Source organism: Megachile rotundata, chromosome 4 (assembly GCF_050947335.1).
Source record: "Megachile rotundata isolate GNS110a chromosome 4, iyMegRotu1, whole genome shotgun sequence".
Lineage (NCBI taxonomy): Eukaryota > Metazoa > Arthropoda > Insecta > Hymenoptera > Megachilidae > Megachile > Megachile rotundata.
The window spans coordinates 18,921,532-18,941,446 of NC_134986.1; the positions used below are offsets into that span (position 1 = coordinate 18,921,532).

Sequence of the window (19,915 nt, forward strand, 5' to 3'; positions counted from 1 at the left end):
AATCATTTTTTTTTATATTGGAAAGATTCGAATAATTGCTTACTCGTATAAACATGTTGCAAGTAGAATATTTATTCGTTTTTCAATGTTACAAGAAAGAAAGATAAGAATTTACGTGAATGAGAATTTTAATTTGTTACTAATATAAGTATAAAAATACTGTAAAAAATAAATACTGTGCAAGTTGTGAAGTGCAACGTCAATGGAATTTTTGCAACGGAGCGAAGATAATTCGATAGGAATAATTAAACACGAAATAAAACGGGACCCGAACGAATGAGATGGCGCGGCGATATTTTCGTAATATCGAACAGCTTATCGACTTACGCTATGAAATAATGCAATACACATATTACTGCATGTTCCAGTCAAACTACCGTAATACAAATCACATTCGATGTTTTATGATTTCGATGTTCACGATGCATCGTAATGGTGGAAATAACTGTTCCGAAGTGTTAACGGTGAAACGAGCAAAGATAAAAAACGAGACTCGATCGTTTTCACGAATAAAAAAGTGCTTGTTCGTTGTCCGATCGACAAGGTAGAATTTTTGTCGTCTTGCCTCCCGGATAGAAGAATCACGAGAGCAACAGCGTCGATAGACGCAAACAATTGCACCATCTGGTAAGAACGAGGCGACAAAAGGATCGAGACAAGGATCCTCGCTTCATTTTGTTCGAAAGGACTGGTCTCGCGCGACTCGATTTGCACACAAAGCGTAGGTGGCATTGTTCCGTTTCGTATCGCAGAGGAAGACTCGTTTGTTTTATTGGTTTACGCGAACCAATTAATTCTGGCATCGTGTTAACCTGTTGCGAGCTATGCGATCACGTAATTCAAGGTATTGCACGTCCTTAGAGTGACACATCTATTCGGATCACGATTTAACACTTCGACGATCTTAACTCCTTTTCCCTTTGTTTTCGTACGAGTCAGCTGCACGGTAAAACGTTGAATCGTATCATTTTTTACGGTGCAAAAAGGTTCGTTTCGAGTAAATTTTCAATTTGATTCTCAAGCTCGAAATAAGTAATAATCCTAAAACGGCGATAATAATTCGACCCCCGTTGCGAAGGTCGCGCGATGAATGTTGCATCGCAGACGATACGTCAAAGCCCGCATCGCGGATTCCGTGGAAACTTGTTATACAGCCGAGCGTGTAACACTGGATTTATTGTTAACAACCGTTCGAAGCGGGTCCCGACGTTCACCGCTCGAGGATATCAAGATTGATACTTGAACTTCTGAACGCGGATTGTTTACACGCTGGGAACGCGGGATTCGCGCCACCTGTTGTAAAAGTAGCGGTTCCTCCTCCCGCGACCTCGAGGAACCCAATTTCCATGCATGTCGCAGAAACATTCGATAAATCCTCGATATACGATGCGCGCCGAGCGTAACCCATTCACGAAAATTTTTATTCCTCGGTACCTGGATCAAGTAACTTTACTATTACCTCGGGCATCCGATAAATCCGGCTAACAAGTAGAAAATAAAGCACCAGTGGCTTGTTTATGAACTGGGATGCCATTCACCTTTATTCCGATAGCGTAATATAACGTTGCCGGAATTTGTTGCATGCGCGCGTATTTGCAGGCGATTTTAGTAAAGGATAAGTACAGTTTAAAACAAGTTTCTAAAAATACCATACTTGATTCTCGTTCGTGAGAAATTTTGTTCGTGCATCGATTTCCTTTTTGTACATTGCAAAAATTTTGTTTATCGTCGTTGAAACGTTCATGAATATCCCTCGCTAATAAGAAAAGCGATCATGAATATCCCTCGCTAATAAGTAAACCATCTATAAAGAGAAGTTTGATTTCCTCGTAACGAAGACTTAGCAAGAACGAGAGGAGTAGAAAAATTTAGACGCGGATGCAATTAAGCTTGAAAAAAGGTTGTGTCCGTTCGCGTGTGATGAACCATCTGGCGCGAGCGTATGCAGGCATAGCGGTCCACGGCTCGCGTGTTCCTGGACATCGTGTGCTCGGTTGTTTCGGTATCGAGATTCCGTTTTCAATGGACCTACTTTTATAGAGGTCTTTGCATCGTCGATTACGCCGTAGCCGTGTGTGTGTCGCGCGTTCGATTGAATTCCACGTTCGCGGCAAAACCTGCCGATGCTGACCTCGCCAACACGGCAGCTACTTAAGAGAATTTGAATTATGAAAACTCACAAGCTGGTTTACCGCTGTGTCGGAAGGATTAATTAAAACAGTCCGAGATCGATTTCGAGATGTTTGAAACACGAGCGAAGCTCCTTCCCACGAACCAGCGTATGAGGAAGGTATTAGATCGCGAACATGAAGGACTTTGGAAGCAAAGAACTTAGAGTGCCGCATCGGTGCAGGGTCAGGAAAAAGAGACTGTGGTAGTAAAGGATGATGGTAAATTGGTAATGGCACGGTGAATAAGGTAGCCAACTGGTATCATTGCGAGTACATAGCTATTACTGTCTTAAGCTTTCGAGGATGAGCCGCATCCAATGAAGACTGTAAGAGTCCAATTACCGTTTCTCCTTCTATTATCCGTAAGGAACATAATCGTGAAAACCTCGCTTCTCGATTACAGATTTTTCGGTGTCTTCTTCTCGTTTATCTGTGTAATTTATCGTTCGCGGTGGGAATTGTGTACCTAATTACGCGAACATAAATGCGAAAACTTTGGAGTCGGTTGCTCAAGAATTCGAAACAATATTGGATTTTAATTAATTTATGCAAATAACTGTTTCTTTGTCCCGTGTAATTCATCATTCCCCCGAGAGAGCTGCTCGAAGCGTTTTCAATTTTCCAGGACAATGGAAAATTTGGTCGGTTCGTTCGATAAATCATCCACCCACGAGCGTAAGCGGTTACCTTCTTAGAAGCTTCGCTGAAAGATAATTCCGCTGCCTGGAAACGTGCTGGAATCTCGATAAGCCTCTCTCGTGTACCTTCACGGGTGATTGTTAACATTTTTTCAAGATGAGACGCGATAGCCCCAGGATGGCTGCACGAATCGACCGGGGGCTCTCGCCCTCGAGCTTAACCCTCGACTTTTGTTCGTTCTTTTTCGTTTGTTCGCTGTTTCCGAGACTCACCGGGCTAAACTTTGCGTCGTCGTTGAAGCGTAACGTCGTAAACGTGATCGCGCTATCGAAAATAGCGCTTTGCATCTAATCGTTGCTCGCTTAATCTCGTTATCTCGGTATTTTAGGCAGCCGAGACGAGAAAAGAAAGCACGGTATAACGCACGGCGATCTCGGCTATCGTGTCCGCCAACGCACGAGGATCGAATAGCTCGAAAGTTTGCAAGGTAGTCGATCGGACAGCCATCGGTTATCCAAGTACCATCTTTATCAGAAAATCCGGGTAGGTAGCCGAGCTCCTCGAACACGCGTTTAACCGTTCAAATAAGCAGGTAGCTCGGAGAAAAGTCAGGAATATTGCATAGTGTCTCAATCGGTGGAATACGGATAAAGTAGGGTTAAATCGTAGCTGTAGAGGAGAATTTCATCGATTCCTGAGAACGAGAATTCTCCCATCCTCGTTTACGAGTGGAACTACGAGTGCAACGATAGCCGATGGCGAGGGATAAAAGGTGTAACGTCATGGCGCGCTGTACCGGCCACGAAAACGCGACGAAGCCGAATGGGGCGGTGCGATGCGGTACGGCACGGCGTTCTCCGCAACACGACACGACTAACTACGGTGTTTCAGCTGCAACTTGGATAATGACAGGACTTGGCCAGGCGATAACTGGAAGAAGGAAGGAATTACAGACTATGGCTTCTCGTAAGTACAAGCCGCTGATGCTACAACCGCTATCTTCGCGGTGTCGTGGTACGTATGCGTCGAAAGAATATCGACGAACTTTTTCTCGACAAGCGTGTTGCTAGAAACGATATTACAACAATTAGCGGAAACTAATTCAAGGTTTATCTTCGCCGAAAGTACTCGTTTGAAACAACATCTTAATCTTGTTTCAGTTATGGAGGGAATACATTCGCTTTGTCTATCGAAGGCAAAGTTTCTCTTGTCTGAAAGTTGTGTCGATTATAGTTGCTTTATTAAATATATTATTAGTTGCTGTCGCGTTAAAAATAACTTTGCAACTGGACTTCCAACTGGTCCAAATACCTGCTTAATATCCTGCTGACCCGTTTGACCGTTTTTAACGCACCATGGCGTACGGAGAATATTAATTATGCGTATTCAGTAGCTGTACCGTGTATTTACGAGTGTCTCGTAAGTAGGTCCTCCGTAAATCTAATGGCACGAAACGTTTTAAAGACGGTTATGAGAACAATTTGACGATAAGTGTCTAGTTAAGCGACCTCGAATATGGGCAAGAACGCGAACGAAGAGGTCGAAATAACGAGAAACGAACACCAAGGTGAGAAACCAAGACCACAAATAATCGAGCCTCCGATTAATCGCGAGGCGCTTAATCGATGATTCGTTGCGTTATCAATATTAGGTGTCATATTAATTTAACGCGTTAAATTGATCCATATAACGCTTTATATGGGACATAACTGATTGTCAGCTGTCAAATAAAGAATTCATCGTGGAGGCAGGCGTTTCAACTCGGACACGTCATTAACCCGAATAATCTCGTCTCCGTGTCCGTTTCTGCCACGTCACGAAAGTATCGAACGGCTGTTCTGTTCGATAATGAGTTCATCGACGATTACGGCAACGGTTCGGCGTAGATCGCGTGTAAACACGCGTACATAAGCTGACATTAGCGGGCTAGAGCCGCTATTCGTATCATCGATGTTTTGTCGAACTTTTTCTCCTTCAAATTCACAGGGCCTTGAACTTGGCTGGAAATTCGGACGTGAAAATTGGAATTAACCGACTGAACAATTAGGTAAAAGGTATTTGAAACGACTCGCTTAATAATTCTCTCGCCGAACGTAACGCGTTTCGATCGATCTCCACATCGGGAAGGAGGACGAATTGTTGAGAGAATTGGGAGTCGATTATTTTCATCGGACCGTTAAAGTAGACAAAAAAGGAAAAGAAGCAATTTGTACGCGTTTATTAAAGCTGGCGCAACTACCGTGAACTCGAACTAATCCGGTTAGAGTTCCGGGACACGTCCACTTAAACTTCGGTTTATTAAGCGAACGACTGGAATAGAATATGAAAATATTGACGTTTGCGACTGCTTTACTAATATTCCACTTTACGACGCTAATTATCCGGTGCGAGGTAGTTCGATCGAATCCTGACACCAGGTTGACCAAGCCGAATAAACGAACGTTTCCGTACGTGGGAAAGCACAGGTAACAAGATTCTCAATCGTTCGTTTGGAAAAGCTCGAACGTCCTTAGGATGTTATCTACCAGATGTGTTTTTGCATCGCGTACACGCACGCCATTCTACAGACTAATAACAAGGATTAATTGGTCGCGCATAGACCGTCGAGGTTAATGATCTATACACGATGACCATTCGATGCTTCCTCTACCGTTCTTCGTCCATTCGCGTCCTTATTTGGACTCTTCATCATTAATCACACTTGTATGCAGCAAAATATCTCTCGCGCTCGCTAAATCTTCGACAAAACGCTCGTTGTTTCAACTCGTTTACGAGTTGATTACGAACTTTAGATCGAATTTTTCGAAGAATTCGCCGATTTAAAAGAAAATTGTTTTGGACAGTTCACGGCGGCTGCACGAAGGTTCTCGTGAATGCGCACGAACGAATCGAGCCACGGTGGTCTCGAATGGTGGCACGGCGAGCTTACCGTACGTATTCTGGGAAAGGGTTGCGGGTGGTCGAGGAGGCACGAGGCGATTCCGCGAATAATCGGCAAGCGTTCCGCCTAGAATTTCGAATTCGCATTCAAGACGCCGCGCCGCGTCGAGAGTGCGGTCGAAAGTGCATCGCGCAACTCGTTGTACCGTTACTCGAGTGTAACCGTCCACGCTTTACTAGAGTTCATCTTTCGATTTCATAGGCAACCTTATCAACTCGTGCTTCCCGGCTCCGATGCTCTTCGATGCTCATTTTCCAGTGATCGATTAGGAAATTACAAATTTTTGAAATCGTCGTCGTAGCAAATATCACCTGTCAATCCCGATTTCACGCGCTTGGAATGCAACCAAGTTCGATGTTGGACACGCGCTAGAAATTACTACGCGTTGCACGCATTCCGAAGTCTGAAAGAGTTTTTAGAAAAATTCGAGCGAAAGCATAATTACTAGGAATAACTGGTTGCGAAGAAGTTTGATCACAGCCAGGTAGTTTAAGCCGGTAGAATAGAAAAATGGTCGGGATGCTTCCTCGTTCGCGTCCATCTAGCTGTCAGCCCCGTTTGCATCCAGCTGCTTTCAAACCTGTTACACATCCTTGTCACGACTCGTCCACGCGTACCGTTTTTACAAATTTGCAAGCGGCCACTTCCCATGAACGGCCACCATAATTGTTGGCCCGTGACACGTACCGAACGTTCAGTGTCCCCGCTGTTCGATCTCGAGCGACACGCTCGATACACGCTACGCGGTTTCGAGAGGACGAGACGTGCCAACGCGTGAATGACTACTCGCTACTTCTTTTTTTCACTCTCGACCACCTGCGTTACGTGAGAAAACTGAAGCGACGCCCGCGGCATAACTGTTTCGACCAATTTTTGCTCGTGTAGAGGTGTCATGAACTGACCCAACAAATATTCGCAAAAATTCGACAACTCTGAATGTAGCGTCGTATAGCCAACGTGCCCTCTACATAAGCAATGGCGTCTTACTTGAGCCAAGGGATCGAACCGGTTGAACGAATAAAAACGACGATCGATAAAGTTCGAAACCGTTGGTAGGAACAAGTTCTAATTGAATTATGTATCGAGCCGATAACGATCATCCGCGGTAAAAGTAACGGTGGCGGCCGCGGACGGTTCGAGTTATTAAATACTCCTGAAAACTGGTATCTGTAATTAACGGGCAATTACTCGCGAGTATAAGCGCGAAACGGCGCGGTGGGGCGCGAGTTCGCGCGATGAGAAACAATAATTAATCGAGCCGCGATTACATCGGAATCGGTATCCCATGGTGTGGAGCGAGGAGAGAACAACGTAGGCGACAAAGTGGTCGAGCCTCTTGAAATCTTAATTAAACGGTAGGATGGAAACGGCCGTGAGAAAAAACGATAGGAGGAGAATCGTAAGAACCTTTACGAGCCTGGATATCATTTCCACCTGCTACCGGTTACGACTCGGCCCACCGGCGAATGTACAGTTAAACCACGACCCGTCCTGAAATATTGCCATGCCATTTTTTCTAGTTATTCGCGCGAGAAGCTAATGGATTGTACGCTGGCTCAGCGTTTAAGCGTCATTACCGTCGAAGCTGAGCGTTATTCGTTTAACGCGTGGCTCGTCTAACGAATGCTTAGCATTCTTATCGAGATGGCAAGCTACCTCCGTATTCGACCTTGGTTTTTGCTCGTCTTTCGAACGCGGTCAAAGAACGTTGAAGAATATGACAAGTATTCCGAAAGTTTTCGGAATCGATTCCGTCATCTTGGAATAGCTGGACACCTCTTTGTCTCGTATCGAATCGATTTCCATACGTCGGAATTACGTTAAGAAAGTGCCAACTAAAGGTTTCAACGGATAGCGTGGCAACGGAAGTAACAACCGTTGCTAACATTATGTTTCATACTGCTCACGGATGATTCTTAAAATTGTCAGTATTACTCGCGTAATTTGAAAATAATGAAAGCCGTGTTCCCATCGTGGTAACCGTTGTTCCATAGATAAGAGGATAAGAATGGAAACGAGGAATAAAGTGCGGTTGTTCCGTTACTTACGATGTCTCGGAGCGACCTTGCGGGTCGTACACTCATCGGATAGCGCGATGCTCGTAGATCCAATTTCGCAAAAATGCAGCAGCTTGCATCGCGAACAAATACCAAAGACACGTTCTTCGGCCGTCGTTTGTAACCGGTAATTTGCTCGCGTTCGACCTTTGGAACTTTCAAACTTTGAGAAACGATACGTTACGAACAAAATGATAAGGAAAGCGTAAAGAAACGATTAAAAGATCTCAGAATACGAGTGAAAGGGCATAATGGCTATAACTTGCATTTCAGATTCCGCGAACTTGCTCTTACACGACCACGTAAATTTGTAAGAAGTCCCGAAGGAAAAGCGTAGTTTGCAAGGAGCGCAACGGTACGATGCGTCAGCTGTCAGAAGCTTCGTAGAAGAATCGCGGGCAGAATCGATATTTCTTCGTTGGTCGAAAGACCCGCTTTCAAACGGAGGACAACCGTTAGAGCAAATCTATAAGCATATTTTCACGGACCGTTCGGTGGAATGCTCGTCGAATGCGTGGACGATTATGCGAAGGGGAACGAGAAAATTGCATCGGTTATGTCAAGTATGTTATGTACTCTCGCAAAGATCGTCGCGGACGCCTCGTGCAATTAGTTAGAAACGAACATTAATCGAAGTTCAACGGTATCGAAACGCGTGGAGCAGCATTATCTTTCCACGCGTAGTTACGATCGTTGATCGGAGCTTGCTTAATGTCATCTGATCGAACACGATTTTACCGAGCTTCGGTTTACTGTTCGTTGACCCAGACACGTCGCCGCGCCACCTCTAAACTCACCGTATCAAATCGATCTTCGATTAATCGACCTGCTACGTGTTATTCGGTAATTGAAATTAGTCGTCTCGTTCGTTAGCCTCGTTTCCACGAGACGTTGAAAAATATTCTCCTTTTTTCGAGTCGTACGTTCGACAGCTCACGCGAGTCGAGTTCGATTTAATTTTCGACGATTCTACGAATATGTATCTACCCTCTTTCCGGATACGATTCCCGAGGCGTCAAACAGTATCGACCGTGACAATTTATTCGTTTTTCCAATACGAAGAAACGAAGCAAAGTGGCGAACCGAGTTTCAAGTTAATTAGCGTTTCAGCTCCTTCCGTTGGTTTCGCGCTTGGAGCAAGCGCGAGCCGCGATGGAAACGAGAAGCGAAACGAGCGGCCGCAGGTCGACTTCTGCACGTCATTAACGCACGCACTCGCGGTGCACGCTATTCCATGGATAGCACTCGCGGCCAGACGTGGGATCATGCGATTAAAACGAGCCTAGCTAATTGCTAACATCGCGACTGCGGCGTAAATTTCGACCCTCACCTCGAACTCGCGCCGTCAAGGACGAGAATCATTGGTACAACCGCGTGCGAACCCCTTCATCGAGAAGAATTCTCGACAACGCTATGATTTTCTCTTCCGTTTGCCATGCTTACCAAACTCTACTATCTGCACTGGGTTAAATTATTTCTTTTTCGTATCGGACGCAAGCCGCGAAACGGGCATTTTCTTAACGGAAGATTACGTACATGGAAATTCATCGATCAACGGAGCGATCGGGCGAAGAAATCGCGTGATTAACCGTCACCGGAGGTGGTTAAGGAAAACCGCTTAACCGTAACTGAGGTAACCGCGATTAACGACGATCGTTAATCAGTTGCGTATTTTTCTACCTTCCGTTTTTTCCTTTCTGACTGTCAAAGACACGCGAAGCGATACTCCGCGTACGTTTGTGGGTGTATTCGTAGAAATCGCGACAAGGATAGCTGGCGGACCATAGCCTAGGCTGAAAGAAAGAGGAAGGGAGTGATCATAAATCTGTATAATTGACAAGTCCCGCAGAAGATGTTCATGCTCCATAGATGCTTGGGCAGATAGCTCGCTAATAACGCAGCACGTGATGTACGAACATACATAATGGCCGTTGAATAAAAATCGTACGGCGACTTTAGCGGAATTCGAAAACGTTGGCTTTGCAGCGGTGCACTCTTCGATCGCTACCACCTTCAAATTCGTACAACGCTACCGCCTATTACTTTTCATCGTCCTTTTGCTCTTGTTTCCAATGTAACATGATACAATTGCCTGCTTGTCGATATTTAATGTAAATGTCATCTTTCTGCCACGAAATGGTTATAAAATTTATAAGATTTTCTAAGCGATTCATTGAATATTGAATCGTTATCTGAAAAAAAATGGCGCTATCGTTTATCTTGTTTGATTGATAATTGTACTCGTTTCAGAGATACATTTCAAAATATCTTATATAATAGTCGAACAGTCGTAAATTGACTTTTCGTAAGTAAAGAAGGTTACACTCTCGTAGCTTAAATGTGGTACATAAGATTTTAATTGTTTTTATTCGTTTCGATAGTATGAAACTGGATAGTTAGTGCTCACTAATGCACTGACAAATGCTGGAGGGTTAAGCGTACATCTTAAGTGGTCAGCGATAGCGGTACTAAAGTGATAACGGTTGCAAGAAGCGTTTAAATATACTTTTGCGGAATATTTCATTCGATTGCAGTCAATCTGCCGAGTCAGAGTGTTCGCTCCCGAATCGGCTCAACGATGTCGTCGACGATACTGACATGTATTGTTTTCTCGTTTATTACACTGTATTGCACAACCGTTACAGGAAGACACATACACAAATCTGCGGAAAACAACAGGCCTATCATAGGTATGTATCAACTGGCACATATTTATAACACGAGTTATACATTGAATTATCGTAGGACAATAGATAAGATTTATTATAACAGGAAAGTAAATATATGTTACGGTGAAAGACCGAAATTGGAGAATGCCGACATTCACCAGATTTCGGTCTTTCACCGTAACATATATATTACCTAATGAAATGTTTCACAGCTTCGAACAGTCGAAGCGTCAAATAATCTGCAAGTATGTTACAGCAGTTACTTTTCGCTTGTTATTTATCATGATAGCTAAGGATACTTATAGTCAAACTTTCGTCGTATTTCTTCTTTCGAAGGTATACTAACGCAAGAACTAAGCTATAGTCAAAAGGCAAAGTATGGGTCGCACTACGATAGCTACATTGCTGCATCGTACGTAAAGTTCGTAGAAGGAGCTGGTGCAAGAGCTATTCCAATTTGGTAAATAAATAGTTTACAATACGTAGTAATATACGATAGTATTAGATAACGTTTAATATCGCGAGAAAGATTTCCACGTTTCTTTCTTCTTTTAGGATCGGAATGCCGGAAGTGTACTACGAGGAAATCATGAGTGAAATTAATGGGTGCGTTAGATATCGAATAAATTTTAGAACACGATTTCTTTCTTAAATTCAACTATATTTTTCAATATTTTCGACAGAGTTTTATTACCTGGTGGTGGGGCAGCGTTTAATCGAGCCAATGGATATGGGGCAGCTGGGAACCATATTTATAAGTAACAAAATTAATATGCACATTAGGGAATGATATATCTTCAATCTTTCCGATTGCAGGATCGCAACGAGGATGAATAAAAACGACGAGTACTTTCCAATTTTAGGTATATGTTTGGGATTTGAATTTTTAACGTACGTTGCTGCGAAGGGTAACGACCCTAGGATACCGTGCAGTAGCAGTAGTCAACCGCTTCAGCTTGAATTCGAACCAGGTAATCGTGTAACTCGAATTCAACGTTAAATGTTCCCTTGTTACCGAGTGTTTTTATTCTTGCTCTCGTTTACATTTTAGGTTTTAATAATAGCAGACTGTTCGGAAACGCTCCCAAGGATATTCTAGAAATACTAGAAAACGAAAAAGTGACTGCTAATTTTCACCGTCAGTGCGTGACGAAACAGGTACATCTCATTCGTTGAATATCTATTTAAAAGTCATGTACGCTTTTCTGTATAAGTAACGAAGCGATGTATTATAGGGCTTAAAAACAGCTTCCATAAACAACGTATTTCGGGTATTATCTGTAAACAGTGACACAAACGGTATTTCGTTCATTTCATCGTTGGAACACGTTACTTTTCCCTTTTACGGGTTACAATTTCATCCCGAGAAAAATTTATACGAATGGGTAACCGGCAAACGTATTCCACACGGAGATCACCCGACTCAATCTTCGCGATACTTTGCCGAATTTTTCGTTAACGAAGGTATGTACACGCAAACTGTCGGTGAAAATATAGGACCAGTTATCGAATAACTAATTAACGTTTCTACGCAGCACGCAAGAGCGCTCACAGATTTGCCAACAAGGAAAGAGAGCAATCGCTTTTGATCTATAACTACGAACCAACTTATACAGGACGGAATTCCTCGTTTGAGCAAATTTATTTGTTTGCTTTAACGTATGGTTTAACCTATTAAGATAATCTTTATATTCCGTTTCGTTATACGAGATGTTGGGAAATAGGTAAAATATAAATTAGAACGTTTGAAATTGAATTCTGAATTTCTGAATCAGAGTTCTTGTGTCTGAAATTGCTGGGTTCCCAAATTCCAAGCCGTCGGTGTTCATAATCTATCCTGAAATTGTTAAACCTCGATAAATAGCTAGCAGCTACATTATCTTGAGAAAGTCAGATTTGTCGTTGACTGTACTTACATAGGTGACTGGTATGAAAATCCCAGCAGTGAACACGGGGTCGCGGGACGACAGCTGCTAACTCGTAAACAAATAAAATTGACGGGACACCGTGGTGGGACTGTGGTTGAAAATTATCGTCAGCTCGTACAGCCAGCCAACCAGCCAGCGGTAATTTAATTTCAGATCAAAGATCTAGCGGAGTCTCGGAGGAAGAAGCTGGCTTCCAAAGCGTACAACGTTGCTCGTGGCCAGAAAGAGTCCTTGTAAAATTATGTACCTGTCCATTAGGCCAGACACTTAACTCAGCCTTCTATACACACGCATAATTTCCATGCAACTCGCACCCCTCGCGGTTACCCGACCAACGGCGCAATAATTTCATTCAAGATCAGCTTTCTTATTTCCGTTCGAGGGATAACTTGTTCGTTTCGATGAATTTCCTTTGCTCGACGCTACAGAATGTTCTACGAGGCTCGTACGTCGATTGCTTCCGTTGCGATTCCCCTAACTTTGTTTCACATTCTGCGAGGAAAGACTATAATCGAGTAAGCTTCGATCATAAAATTCAACTGCCTCGTTTTTGCAATGACATCCTGTCAGATAATCTCGCTTATTAAGCTTCGAACTCATATGCTATACTTTCGGGCCATCGAATCGCATCATACTTTAGACTTTTCCAAATTATTCGTTTCAATGACGAGCGCACTTACGGACACCAGTAATTTATAAACATTATACTCGTCCGGTAATCGAGAAGAGTTAACAGTTAACGTTAAAATGGTCGAAGCTATAAAAAAAGGGCTCGAAATTTCTTATTTAATTTTCAATCCGCGCTTACTGATCTTTTCGATTCCTTTCGACTTTAAAGCGATTTCGTTCGAAGCCTCGACCGGCATAACCAGATTATCGTAGACTCGGTTGCAACGTAAATTTCCTTCAGATAAGAACACGGCGATGTCCTCGAGTAGACCGGTGACATTTCGGCGTCGATTCGTTCGTTTACTCTCGATTCGTTAATGGAAAGCGATAACACGACGAATGAGCGGTTCGCATCCTTGTTCTAGCCGGAATCCGCAAGGATGTGCTCGATGGCGTGAATGTAACTGTACCGCGATCAACGCCGTTCCACATAACAACGTTCGAGAGCTCGTCGAGTTCCGATGGTAGGCAAGATAGCTCTTTGCTGATCGTTTTGTCGACTGTGACCAGGTCCGCGATTAGGTCCGTAGTCCGTTGGCTGCAATTGGTACCACCTACCAAGCCGAGGATGCATTGCCGTGTACACGAAGAACACGTTGCTCTCGTATTTTTTTTCTGGCCAGATAAAAGCTTGGTCAGCAATCGAGTCTCGGACATGGACACGTTTTCGATTCTACCCTTCTACTCTCTTCCCTGCGGTCACGACCGATTAATCTTCGGTTATTTCGGATCGGCGAACACGACCTGCAGCTACCGGACATTCTCTTCGACGCTTCTCTTCTTCACGGTTTCAATTATTTTCACGATTTCTTCGAGTTGCTCGCGTTAGTTCGTCACGGATCGCGAACAAAACATTTCGTTTCTACAGAATATTTTCGATAACTTTCTTGAAAATAATATGCGAGGAAATTTTGAACGTGACCGATGGAGTATGCTCGTAATCGGAACATCGCGAAAGAAGCGTAACGAGCAGACCCAGATTCGCGCGCACACGCATGTAAATTCAAGGCCATCGAGCTGGCGCGGCGTCTATCGAAACTCGAGCGTGCATGTTCCGATCGATATCGGACGTCCGATTTCGATGGCCTCGATAAATCGTTTACGGTTGTTACGATAACGGTTACGAGGATTGTCGAGCGACCGTCTTGAAGTTTGATCGCGTTCAAATATTTTTTCAACGTACCTAGTTTCGATGACACGCGTATGTATTTGTAGCGCGAATGCTTACAGTTGGAACTAACAGACGGAATAATATTTGATCGAATCGAGAGCGAAACGTTAGCGCGGATTTAGTCCCATTCCAGTGGGAATCGATGGCGTTTGCTCGTAAGCGAAAAGACGAACGACGCGCGTTAATTGGAGCAGCACGAGACGGGGGTCAATGTAATGGAATCTCGGGGTTGGGAACGCGACGATGGACACCGTATAAATTACAGACAGAGTACGGTCGTTCTTCTGGCTCCCATTAAAGTTGCAAACGATAATGGGCATCTCGTTACGCGTCATAGAAGATTGCCCTTACTACGTGGCTCGTTACGCTTAATCGAACAGAAAAAATTGTCGAGAAACATCAAGGTTGTGGATGAAATTACGGGGTAGTGAATTTTCTGTTCGAATATTTTTATCGAGTCGATTCGAATCTGGACAACTCCGTACCCCAGGGTAGTTACGACTCCATTCTCGAATCGCTTTTGTTACGCGAATAACGGGTTGCGATATTAACAGAAATTTATTGCCTTTGCGATAATTGTCGTTATCAAGGTCGTCAGACAACGAAAACGAAGCCACAGATATCACCGATCGAAAAAGAAGCGATTGCGAGTAAATTCTCCGATGCTCTAATTCGATTCGGATCTCGCGGTTGTCCGCATTCCAGTGGCCACTCTTTTCTTTGCCCGTATACTACTAAATGCTGACCACGAATTTCCGGATCGGCGGCCACGAGGCGTGTCTCTTTCATCCAGGCGTGAAGCGGCAGCACAGAACGAAAAAATGGACCGCGACGAAGAGGAGAGAGAAAACGGCCTTAGAATCTTGTAGGATTTAGCTCCGATGGACCGCGTAATCACGACATTCTTCGATTACATAGGGAAACGTCTTACCCGTACCCCGTGTAGATACGAAGAATTCGGCGAATTTCCATGATCGATTTTTAATCGGAAACCCATCCATAGAAAGGGCGGAGCTATCAAAGAAAACTTGCCGATTCGCGGGACGTTAATTTGGCATAACTATGCGCGATTACGTTATCCACGAGCTGGAGGGATATCGTCGACTTGGCTGAAGGACCAGTTGTCGGATATTAAATCACGCGATGTCGTAATCCGTACAGATGCATCTGTTAGTGGCATCTACATCCGTTGAACAGCGTCGATAGCCACGCGACAGTGTTCTCGACTGGTTTCGCGGGAATTCTACTGGTATCTTGATCCACGAAACCACGAGACAAGCAAGGAAGCAGTCGTCGCCTTTGGTGTTTGGTGACAGCAACGGTACATCCTGCCCACGAGCTTCGTTACGCTACACGAAGGCGACGACGAATAGATCGAGTCCACCGCCACCTCGAGCAGATCCACTCGCTCGACGAATCGAGCACGATCCGAAGAACCGCCTTAATTTTCCGCGAATTTATTTCCACCTGGTAACCTAAGCGGCTACACAACGCGAGAACGTTCGAAGATGCATGAAAATAGTTTGCTCGAAGGATTAAGATGTCGAAGCTTACAAAAAATGCGTCGCGATGAATCGTTGCGTTGGCTTCTCTATTAAAAATCGAAGAGGCCAAAAGTCTCGAAAAGAAACAACAGGAGGTTTAATAAGCATTGTCAGAGAAGATTTTTTTCTCGATTGCAGGGAGAACAAAGCGATCGAACAAGATACGAGGAAGAAACTCGATGCAACGTACAAGTAAAAGCCCCCACTCGCGTCTTGTTCTTTTTCTTCTTCTCGCTCTTGTTCCACGTGGTTCTCCGCGGTAATAGCCATCCACGTACCGGAAGGTCGACCGGGTAATGTCTCATAAATTGCCAGAGATTAATCCGACTTGCATACGCGTGTACGAGCATATGTCGACTCCAGGGTCCATGACCAGGAGTCAGGTGCAACGAGAACGGGTCTTTGTAAATCTCTGTGGTTCGAGGTTGTCTCTAACGAGGGAACTCGTAAACTTGGACGAGTATTTACTCGACCAAATTTTGACTAAAGCAAGTTTAAACTCTTTCGAATATTCTGCATACGGTAAATTCTTTAACGAAAGCGTTGTAAAATAAGTTAAAGTTGTTTAAACAAAGAAATCGTAACGCAGAGGAAGAGAGGAATTATCAAGTATTTCGGAACACAAAGAAACGAGTAGCGGTATCGTTGGTTGGTTCAGCTGGTTTCTGTGTCAGTTTTCGGTGGTCTGACCAGATTCTTCCGGCCTATGCACGCACGACCATGAATTCCCCACGATTCCAGTACATTAACCACGATGAACGCGTATTCCCTCCAAGTTTATAGTCAGACCAGCCATCATCTCCCACCGTGTGCAACCGTCATCTTCGCTAATGCTGGCAAAAGGAAGAAAACTCGGAGGAGCAGCGGATGCGCGATGCATAGTGGCGAGGAAACGACGACGAAAAAGAAGAAATCACGATCTGATGCAGATCTTATTAGCGAGTACCGTTCGTTGCTGGCGTTGGTGTTGTTGCTCACAGGAAATTGACCGAACATACTTTGCGTTTCGCGAATATTTCAACGCTGCTTAGGAACTGCCAAAATCGTGTCTTAACCATGCCGTATCGTTAATCAAAGGAGGAATAGTTTTAGTTTTGTACCTTTTAAGCGAGCTTGGAAATTCCTGCGTACCGTCTATGGAACTCGAAACGGATTAGTTCTCTCTAGGGTGTCCCGAAATAACGGGTAGTTACGGAGAGTACAGTAATCGATTCGCTGTTTTCGAAGCTCCAGAGGTGCTTTGTCATTCCTACGATTCTTTTTCGCGAAATAATCATTATTAACTATGACCAATTGTACGCGTAAATCGTAAAGCGACATAATCGTGGTTGGGTTAGGTGCGCGCAAAAAAGGAAAAAATATTTGCAAGTTTCGCACGGAGAGCTTCCGCGCTACGTTGCAACTTCTTTTTCTTAGCGGCAAATCACTCGATTGTGTTGTAATCGCGTGGATCTGCATAATTGGCCGTCTGCTCGCACGGCCGTCTACCAACACGTATTATCAGCGCCGGGAGAAACAGAGGCTGGGGATGCTTGTATAATATTTAACGAAGAACCGATCCCGCGGTCGGGTGGCTGTTTCATTTTTTGTCTTGGCAGGTGTAAATAACCTCGAGTTCGTTCCGACTAATATTTTCTTATCTATCGGAATCCTTCGACTCTGACGCGAAAGCTCGGAGCTTCCACGTTGCCGCGATACAACGAGAAACGATTAACGAGTAACTGGTTGCAAATTATCAGCCTTTAGGACGATAGCTTCCATTTAATAGAGATACCGATCCAGCCTCGGTATCATCCACACCCTCGCTCGGTGTAAACGACCTTAAACGCGAAAACGCTCGAGGAACGTTCACAGAGTTAAAAAGTACAGATACGATTTTAATATCGAACATAAACATTTCCTGTTGTGGATATCGATGCTGGATTTCGAGTGCTACGCAAAGCGCTTACTTCCTATACAAGATTCCTCCACTTTTTCTCGACGATGCCGGTTAGACGAGAACTGCTACCATATCGTTTTTCCTGGTTCAAAACGCTTGTTTTTTTAAACAGTCGCTTCCGACCGAAAATATGAGGAACTTGGGGATTCGTCACGATCGTTTCCGGGTATCTCTCTCTGTCCTTCGTTTGCCAGAGGACGAATGTTAAATTGGCATGAAGCATGACCGGCGCGCGGCGTCCAGCAGTTCTGTCCTTTCATTCTACTCGGTCGAGAGTCGTGTTCCGAGAGAGAACACCGTCTTCCGTGTCGCGCTTTAATTACAACTACGGTCCCGTTTTTTGCAGTACTTTTATTAATTGAGGGAACAGGACCCGCTGAAACCGCTCGAGTCGCGTACTGCACACGCTCGCGGACAATGCGAGGATCAGAAGCACTCGCTTGTCCTCTTCTCGACGTAAACGCGATTACGGTACTTTCTTTCGTCCTGGTGCGCGTACGCCGTATACGTTTACCGAATCGAGACGGCGGCAGATCTTTTTTCCGTGTCGCCTTTTTTGCATCTTCTTTATTACGTATTCAAATTCTTCCGTTCGCGGTATCGACGAATCTTCGGATCAGCAATTGTCTTCCGCTCGAATGTGGATAAAGAAACGAAGGAATTCGCGAAGCGTAGATACGCGTCGCTAACGAAGCTCCAGGTATATTAAGATGCTAATTGCTTTGACCGTGGCAGCGAACTATGAGAACGTTCTCTTCTTACATTGTTCGAGGGCAAAAGTATTGAAAGCGTGTGCCAGCTACTTTCCTATACCCTTCCGAATGAATTGTACGCCTTCTCTTCCATCACGGACTACCGAGTCGGATGTCGGATAGTCCGCGATGGACGGAAACACCGCGATCGAACAGACAATTATCGAGGTAGCTTAGTAACATATACGGACACGCGATAAGAAAGCGTAAACAGAAGGAGAAAGAAGCGTGGGTGAAGCCGAAGAGGATGTGCAACGAGCGGGAAGGGAGCGCACGAGTGAACCGGATGGCGAAGCGACTTTTTGAGCGAGTAAATACTCGCGTGACACCGGAGCACGACGGTATACCGTTTTTTTCTGCCCCTCGTTCGCCTCTCGTTTCGCTTCCCAATCGGATAATAATGCGGAGAATAAAAGTTGGCGACGCGACTTGACGCGCGTCCTCGCTCGCCCGTTTGTTTCAGCTCGCGCGACTGACAAGATAATCGACTGGAACGGAAGACTATTTATTGTTATCGTTATATCGTAAACGGGACACGAGCATACGCGAGTAGTTGATACGGTAAGATAACGAAGCGGATTACGCTGGAGCTCATTGTTACGCGAATAACTTGCTCGTAACTTCGAGCGGAATTACGTTCAGGATGCATTTCTAGTTTCCATGCGCCCTATTACGTTACGGTGCAAGGGTGAATACGCGGTTCGTTCCAAGAGTAATTGGACCACTTGGTTCGTAACTCGCGACGATAGCGGCGACACGAGACGAGCAAATTGCTGTGACTCCTGAACCTCGTTACGGTGGCTTTTCGTTACATCGCCCTAACGTTAATACCGACACTGCTTCTCGACTTCGCAAACTTTCGACATCGATATTCCGAAGGAGTAACGAAGTTTCCCGAAAGAAATAACGCAGAAATCGTGGTTCGAAAAACGCCGGAGGATCGTGATCGATCGTTCGGAATGTAAAGTATGTCTCTCGCGAATACGCGGGTCAGATCGATCGATGGATCGATTCTCCGGTAATATCTTTGAAGATATTCCAAGTCACGTTCTGGCTATATTTAGACGCGGAAATAAAAGCGAATGTTCGCGAACTCGTAATCGCAATGGGATTATTCAACCTGCGCAGCGGATAGAGCAGATTTTCCATGTCTCTAGTCACCTTTCGTAATGAAACGATTCGGTTTTAAAAGTCTAATGTACCGTTAACTTCTTAACTTCCCTGAGAAAAAGTGGCTCGTCGTGTGTAGTCGATAGAGAATCGGTGAATCAGGTTCTTCCATCGTCCTTCCGGCTGCATAATTATTCCGCGACCTCGACTACAGGATCGTAGCTAGAAGAGAGGAAAGAGGTGGGCAAGAAGCGCTCTGGACAAGAATAGAGTAAGAAAAATCGGACGAAGCGGATGGCGAGGGACGAACGGGTCTCCGGTGGAA

General features: G+C 44.6%; 1 protein-coding gene across 1 annotated transcript; it reads left to right on the forward strand.

Annotated features, from left to right (window-relative positions):
* Positions 1-10,182: 10,182 nt before the first annotated feature.
* On the forward strand, positions 10,183-12,233 carry LOC100881738 (gamma-glutamyl hydrolase-like). The gene is made up of 8 exons (XM_003699852.3): positions 10,183-10,498; positions 10,814-10,937; positions 11,033-11,083; positions 11,161-11,235; positions 11,294-11,448; positions 11,529-11,635; positions 11,713-11,941; positions 12,013-12,233. The coding sequence occupies exons 1-8, from the start codon at positions 10,387-10,389 to the stop codon at positions 12,153-12,155; spliced, it is 996 nt and encodes a 331-aa protein (XP_003699900.1). The 5' UTR covers positions 10,183-10,386; the 3' UTR covers positions 12,156-12,233.
* The last annotated feature ends 7,682 nt before the right edge of the window (positions 12,234-19,915 follow it).

Bases quoted from the DNA above. Each gene is read 5' to 3' on its own strand.
- LOC100881738 (XM_003699852.3), top strand. From the start codon at position 10,387: ATGTCGTCGACGATACTGACATGTATTGTTTTCTCGTTTATTACACTG. The intron at 10,499-10,813 runs GTATGTATCAAC...CTTCTTTCGAAG, and splicing joins AAACAACAGGCCTATCATAG to GTATACTAACGCAAGAACTA. The intron at 11,636-11,712 runs GTACATCTCATT...GATGTATTATAG, and splicing joins GTCAGTGCGTGACGAAACAG to GGCTTAAAAACAGCTTCCAT.